Source organism: Piliocolobus tephrosceles, unplaced genomic scaffold (assembly GCF_002776525.5).
Source record: "Piliocolobus tephrosceles isolate RC106 unplaced genomic scaffold, ASM277652v3 unscaffolded_16618, whole genome shotgun sequence".
NCBI classification, from domain to species: Eukaryota; Metazoa; Chordata; class Mammalia; order Primates; family Cercopithecidae; genus Piliocolobus; species Piliocolobus tephrosceles.
The window spans coordinates 1-7317 of NW_022298330.1; the positions used below are offsets into that span (position 1 = coordinate 1).

The 7317-nt window shown below is 59.5% G+C and overlaps 1 protein-coding gene across 1 annotated transcript; it reads left to right on the forward strand.

Annotated features, from left to right (window-relative positions):
* The first annotated feature begins 1949 nt into the window (after nucleotides 1–1949).
* On the forward strand, nucleotides 1950–6636 carry LOC113220924 (serine/threonine-protein kinase 40). Its single transcript, XM_026450275.2, has 4 exons — nucleotides 1950–2162; nucleotides 2301–2420; nucleotides 2814–2898; nucleotides 4294–6636. Exons 1-4 carry the CDS (start codon nucleotides 2047–2049, stop codon nucleotides 4510–4512), a joined length of 540 nt encoding a protein of 179 aa, XP_026306060.1. The 5' UTR covers nucleotides 1950–2046; the 3' UTR covers nucleotides 4513–6636.
* Nucleotides 6637–7317: the final 681 nt, after the last annotated feature.

Genomic DNA, 7317 nt, shown 5'->3' on the forward strand with positions numbered 1-7317 from the left:
ATATGTAATGCCCTTAACCTAGTGTCTGGCATGATCATTTGCTGAAAGGGAAGCTTGCGGGTGCAGTGTCCCCTCAGAAGCCAAAGCCCAGGGAAGGTCGCCTGCCCAGGTCAGGCTCCCAGCAAGTTTGTCTGGGGAGGGGCCAGTCATACCTCCAGGTCAGGGCAGAGGCTCAGGCTGAGGGAACCCTCTGCAGGTCCTGGAAGCAGATCCTTCCTGCCTAAGCCAGCAGGACAGCTCAGCAGGAAGCATCTTCCAGACACGGGAAGAGAGGCAGCACCTTTTTTGGAGCCATACAGAGCTAAGAATGGTGGCACAAGTAATCAGTTCTGTACTGGCGACCCCACTTGATGGAGCAAGTTCTAGGAAGTGGGGGCTGTCCTCGAGTCGGCCATGGGGTCAGCCACACAGTCACCGCAGCTGCTCTTTGGCACTGGGGGCTGGAAAGAGCCAAGAATGACACAGCCTGGAAAGAGCATGGGAGAAGCTCGTCTTCCACAGAACTACCTGCTGTACCAGCCAGGGCAGGTGCTTATTCCCCACAACAGCCCTCTGTGGTAGGCGACAGTGCTATCGTGAAGGTGCCGTGGTACCTTCTGAAGACACAGGCGAAGGCCTGTAATGGCACTGCCATGCACACATGGCACACCCTCTCCCGGTTAAACTGCTTGCCCTTCACTGGGCCCTGGGCGCCCAGGGAGATGACACTAGGGTGCCTAGCAGCATCTCTTCCATGCCCACGGAGAACAAAGTTGTGTTCTGGCGTCCAGGCTGCCACAGCCTGCTGGTGTACCAGAGGGTGCATTGCAGGGAGTGGGCAGGGCCAAGGACTTTCGAACGCTCCAGTAGTCCTCGTATTTCGCATTTGGGGGAGTGGGTCAGAAAATGGCTGGCACATGGGAGGTGCCATATTGCTGCTGGGTGGGTGGACAGGTTGCCCTGAAAGCAGGCAAGCAGCAGGGCCTGATGGTCAGATGTGGGCCCACTGAGCAGCCACGTGGCCTTGGACAGGGCAGATCACTGGACCTCAGTGTCCTCAAGCCGTGGACTACAGTTAGTGAAATAAAAGTGTTTCGGCCGGGCACGGTGGCTCAAGCCTGTAATCCCAGCACTTTGGGAGGCCGAGACAGGTGGATCACGAGGTCAGGAGATCGAGACCATCCTGGCTAACACGGTGAAACCCCGTCTCTACTAAAAAATACAAGAAACTAGCCGGGCAAGGTGGCGGGCGCCTGTAGTCCCAGCTACTTGGGAGGCTGAGGCAGGAGAATGGCGTAAACCCGGGAGGCGGAGCTTGCGGTGAGCTGAGATCCGGCCACTGCACTCCAGCCTGGGCGACAGAGCGAGACTCCGTCTCAAAAAAAAAAGTTTCTTCCAGTGCTGTCCTAAAGTGGGTGCTCAGTTAGATGTCTGCTCCTTTTTGCTTTACAGATGAGGAAACTCTCACAGAGATGTTAATTAGGTGGACATCCTTCATTTGGCAAATACTTGGGTCCATGCTGGGCACTGGGGCTCAGCAGTGAACACTGCAGGGAGGCACCTGCACCTGAGAACTTCCCTTCTAGAGGGCAGACGGGGAGTCACAAGTAGACAAAGGAGGGGACTCTGCAAGTGGTCATCCGGGTCGTGAAGGAGGCAGCAGGGTGTGGGGACGGTGACAGGCGGAGTGGCTGGCTCATCTGGAGCCAGCTAGTTACCTGCTGTGCCAACGTTCTTGAACCCCTGCTTGTGAGCTGCTGTGCTGGGGCTGCAGACCCAGGCCTGGCTCCCAGGGGCTTGCCGTCTGGCCGGGCAGGGCAGGTGCTGTGAGCAGGTGCAGAGTGAGCCTCTCCTCGGGGGTCAGGAGAGGTGCATCCTGAGGAACAGGGGAGTGGGGAGCACAGACAGGAGCTCAGAGGACGGCTCGGGGGGGACCGGAAGTGAGGGCGGCAGGTGGAGGGCCCCGGGTGGGGTTCCAGGCTGGTGAGCCGTGGCGGTGCTGCAGCCTGAAGGCTGAGTGTGGTGTGTGTGCCCACAGGCCGGCCGTACCGTGGCAAGCCCAGCGACATGTGGGCCCTGGGCGTGGTGCTCTTCACCATGCTGTATGGCCAGTTCCCCTTCTACGACAGCATCCCGCAGGAGCTCTTCCGCAAGATCAAGGCTGCTGAGTACACCATCCCTGAGTGAGTCCTGCCGCCCGGGGGGCGGGGGGCGGCCAGCCTGATGGGCTCAAGGCAGGGAAATGGCACAGTGAGCCTGGGCATCCTGGCCACAGACCCAGCACCACCCACTGAGCCCTCCTTCCCAACTCCCTGCCTCAGGGATGGCCGGGTTTCTGAGAACACCGTATGTCTCATCCGGAAGCTGCTGGTCCTTGACCCCCAGCAGCGCCTGGCTGCTGCCGATGTCCTGGAGGCCCTCAGTGCCATCATTGCATCATGGTAAGTGGACGGGCACTGGACCGGGCACAAGGCTGCGTCCTCAGGGCCTCTGCCCATCCTACCCAGAAAAAGCAGCCTGCAGTCAGCCTGCTTCTCTGCCAGTTAAGAGTCTGATTTCCAGATTCTCTGCATGGGCAAGATCGGGAAGGCATAGGCAGAGCTGAAGGGCTGCCATAGCTGCCCAGGCCATGCCAGTGGGGGATGGGCATTGCCTCACTGAATTCTCACCACCTGTAAAGGAGAGATTGTCCCCTTTTATGGATAAGAAAACTGAGGCTCAGAGAAACAGTCTCATGGCAGGAACACAACCCAGGTGTGTCTGACTCCAGCTAAGTCTGGGATCAGTGGACCTGGTCTCTCTGCGGCCGGCCTGAGCTGTCTGCCTCCCTGCAGGCAGTCTCTGTCATCTCTGAGTGGGCCTTTGCAAGTCGTTCCTGACATCGATGACCAAGTGAGCAACGTGGATAGCTCCCAGGAGGTGAGTCGGGGAGGGCAGATGGGCCGTCACCCAGCCCCAAGGGACGGGCTTCTGGGGGCAGGCAGGGCAACGGCAGAGGTGGCAGCTCTCCGCCGTCCGCAGGGTTTCCTTGGTCTTCTTGCCCAGCCTTGGGGTGGGAAAGGGAGACTTCAGTCCTCAGCCTGAGCTGCCTGGGGCCTGCCTTGGGCTTGGTGTAGCTGGAGATCTTTGGCCAGAGAGGCCTGTGGGGCAGCCGAGCTGGAGCCAGTGCCTGAGTGGCCCAGGCCAGCCCTCTCAACTTCCTCCTGCTGCCCACATCACATTTCTCTGCCCCTCTGAGTCAGAGTTCTCTCTCACCCTTCCTGCTTTTCATTTTTCAGATGATTCATGTTCTCCCTGTTTCTTTCCTCCCCATTCCCTGCACTGGAGAAAGTGTTGGGCCTAGGGTGGGGGCAGAGACTTGGCACCAGGCAGCAGGGGGCAGGTGGTCTTAGGGTGCCCCCTGGAGGGCAGGACTTGGCCAAGCAACAGCATTGCTGGGCCCTGGATATTGGAAGGACCTTCCCTCCCTGGCCCACGTTGGAGCTCTACAGTGAGCAGCGTGTAGGTAGGACCAGGAGGGGCCGTGCCTGGGAGAGCCTCCCAGAGCCTCCTGGCCCCCGAGGATAGAGAGTTCCAATCCCTGCCCACCTCCAGCTTCCACCCTTTAGCTGTTTGGCTAAAATGATCATCACTAGCCTGCAGTGAGTGCCTACCCCGAGGGCACCTCGTTCAGCCCTCAATGTGGGCCTGCGTGGCCTGTGTTCTTAGCCCCATGTTACAGAAAGGAAACTGAGGGTTAGAGAGGTAAGGACTTTCCGAAAGCCACACAGCTTAGAAGTAGTGGAACTGAGCCTTGAACCTAAGTCTGATCCTGAAGCCCTGCTGTCCTCTGTGGTGACTGGCATGGGGACACCACTTCAGCTTCTGTTACCATCTGCCTGGACCACCCCAGGGACTCAGCATGGGGCCCCGTGTATGTGGCTCCCCCAGGTGCTGAGCCCCTAGCCCAGGGCTCGCTCGTACCTCTTGACACGCGTTGGCCGCCTCAGGGCTCAGAGAACCTTTGTGAGGGGCCAGACAGCTGAGGCTTCTGAGGTAAAGTGACCTCTCACGCAGCCAGTGAGTTAGGAAGCGTGAGTCTGCGTCAGTCCCAGATCCGCAAGGTGGCCTGCAAGGCGAGTGCTGGTTGGCTGGAGGGTGTCAGGGACCTGCCCTCAGCGCCACTCCCGCCCTCTGCCTTGAGGCCTGAGGCTGTGGTGCCTGGAAGGGTGACTGCAGCAGCCAGGCTGCCAGCACTCATGCCCGCCCTCCGCCACGCTGCCTTCATCTGGGTTTATCTTTGTCTTGTTCCCTCCCTCTCTCCCGGCCTCAAAGGCGAAGGTGACGGAGGAGTGCTCCCAGTATGAGTTTGAGAACTACATGCGGCAGCAGCTGCTGCTGGCCGAGGAGAAGAGCTCCATCCACGACGCCCGGAGCTGGGTGCCCAAGCGGCAGTTCGGCAGTGCACCTCCGGTGCGACGGCTGGGCCACGACGCACAGCCCATGACCTCCTTGGACACGGCCCTCCTGGCGCAGCGCTACCTGCGGAAGTAACAGCCTCAGCCAGGGCCACCAGCACTGCTGCCACCTCTTCCAGCCCCAGCCAAGGGCATGGCTGTCAGGGCTGGGCCCTGTAGTGCTGGACTCTCCCGGGCCGCAACAGGGACAGGGCAGGGACAGGGACAGCCCAGGTCACATGTGGGGTCAGCAGAGGTACCACGAAGCTACCTTTTGGGATGATTGCTCGATTGTTTGGTTTTTAAATCTGAGAAGCCTAGATAACTAATCTGCTTTTAATCATGATGTTTTAATCTACCTCTGTCTCTTTAACCATGCTGTCTCTGGACTGAGCAAGAGGGAGGAGGAGGGAGCCCACTCACCCCGCCCCAGGGACGTCCCCAGCGGCCACCACCTGACCTGGGGCGCTGCTCCCCACAGTCCAAGTAAGCTGAAAGTGCAGCTCGCTGCGTGCCCCAGAGCGAGCGTCCCCTTCTCCCTGCTCTCCCAGGTCCCTGCCACAGCCTCTTTCCATCCTTCTCCTTCTGACCCAGGCCCCTCAGTCCAAGCTTTGGAAAACCTTCACCTCATCTTAAGCCGAACTCAAATATATTTATTTTTTTACCGTACCAACTTCTCTCCCATCTCTAGGTGGCGCAGCCCATGGCCACTCCCTGCCCCCAGCCTGGCTGGACAGCAAGGAGTCCACAGCCCACACGCGGGCTCCCTCCTCACCCCCAGGCAGGGAAGCCCCTCCTGCTGGCCCCGTCCCCTTTCAGCCCACCAGTCCCTCTCTGCTGCCGGTGATGGGAGGCCTTTCTAGACCTGGCTCTTTCTCTCCCGTCTCAGTGGCTTCTCTGAGGTGCTGTACACGCGCGTTAACCTGTTCCCTTCTCCGTCCTTCCCTGTGGTACCAAGCTCACGTGGACTCCTGATGCAAAGGGGCCCAGGGGTTGGGCTGCAGGCCTGGCTGTGAGTGGGGGGCCTGCCGGTATGCTCCCCTACCCTACTCTTGGGTCTAGAGGATGGTGGGGACATCTCCTGTGCCCTTGCCTCATAATAGATGTGGTGTCTCTCCCAGTAGACCCTAGCAAGGGTCCTCCATGGGCGGTGGGGCCTGGGAGAATCACAGGGATTGGGGGAGCCTGCCTGGCTTGAGAACAGCCCTGCTGCCCTTTTGAGCCGAGATTTTGAAGTGGATGCCCGTCTTGCCAGAAATGCTGTTCTCACCAGAATGCCCCCTCCCCTTGCCCTCACTGGACTTGGCCCTGCCTGATGCCAAGCAAAGACCCTTCCCCAGAGGCCTACCCCCCATATGTCCTCAGAGAGGCTGAGGGTCCCCTCCAGTCATGGGCCCTGAGGCCCCTCCTGCCTGGCCCTGCTCCCCAGTGGGGAGGTGACTGTGTTTCCCAGAGTGTGAGCTGCTCTCCTCCCCCTAAAAAGCTGACTCACTGTGAGTGACCTTGGGCAAGTTCCCAAACCTCCTTGTGCCTCAGTTTCCCCATCTGGAAAAAATGGGGCCACCTCTTGCCAGCAGTAGCAGGGCTGCCCACGCCCCTTTCTCCCCATGCCCCATCCAGCACTTGGGCGCCTCATGCCTCTGCCTCAGTGGGCCTGTGGGAGCCCACTGGAGCCCAGCACTTACTCCCCCTGAGCAGCAAGCCTGCGTCTGTCTCAGCTGTCCAGCACTGAGGGCCAGGGTCTTGTGCTGTGGGGCTGGCAGATGCCCTCTTTTCTATATTTATTTCATAAAAGTCTCCTGCGGGAGCGGAAATGCAGTCTGGCCTAGGGCTCCCGGCCCTTGACTGTCCTCCTGTGAGGGCCTGAAGCTGGGCCAGGGCCCGTTGCAGCGGAGCCCCAGCTCAGCAGCCCACCCAGCCCCTCCAGGCTGCTGCCCGTGCGTGGTCTTTCTCCTCCTTTTCAAAGCAATAGCCGCCGGGTCTGCAAAGCCCTGCCAGACAGACTGGGCCCTTCCACGGTCAAGCCATGTGTCTGATTACATTTCTGGTGAAGCAAAGGAGAGGAGGATGGGCCAGCCCTCACTGGGTGTCACACACTGAGAGAAGTCCTATTGTAAAGAAACGGAAAAAGTCACAAAAAAGTTTGTATAAAGACATATTTTTGTACTACATGGGGACTCTTCCTGCATGTCAGCAATAAAACTTCCTGATCTGGAACCACTGTGGCCTGTGTCTCCTGCGTTCTTGCCTTCCCTGCCTGCGTCTCGGCCTCTCCAGCCCCAACCCAGCCCCATCTCTCGCCATCGCAGCCGAGTGATGCAGGATTCCCAACTGGCTTCCCGCAGCTCTGAGTGTGCCCCCTCCCTGCTCTCCGCAGCCAGCAGGTGGCACCTGGCACCACTGTCTTGGCGGGGGTAGGGGAACCTGAAGCGCCCAGCAGTCTCTTGAGACCTATGTATCCGCCCACTGCCCAAGTGGGAGCTCCCTGCTTGGCTTGGCCCACCCCCTGACCTTGCATGCAGGAGGTAGCGGGGCATCCCAGGCAGGGTATTGATCATATCTCTGCCGAACTCCATCTGGGGTGGGGGAGCCTGTTGCCCGAGACTGCCCATATGCCCATGTGCCCACCAGGGCAGCCAGGGAAGGAGAAGGCCCAGCCAGGCCTCTTCCTGCTCCACCCACCCCCTCCCTCTCCTCAATAGGAAGCCAAAGGCTTCCTTCCTTCCTTTCTTTCCTTCCTTCCTTTGCTTAAATTTAGACTTTGGGCCGGGCACAGTGGTTCATGCCTGTAATCCCAGCACTTTGGGAGGCTGAGGCAGGTGGATCACGAGGTCAGGAGTTCGAGACCATCCTGGCTAACACAGTGAAACCCTGTCTCTACCAAAAATACAAAAAATTAGCC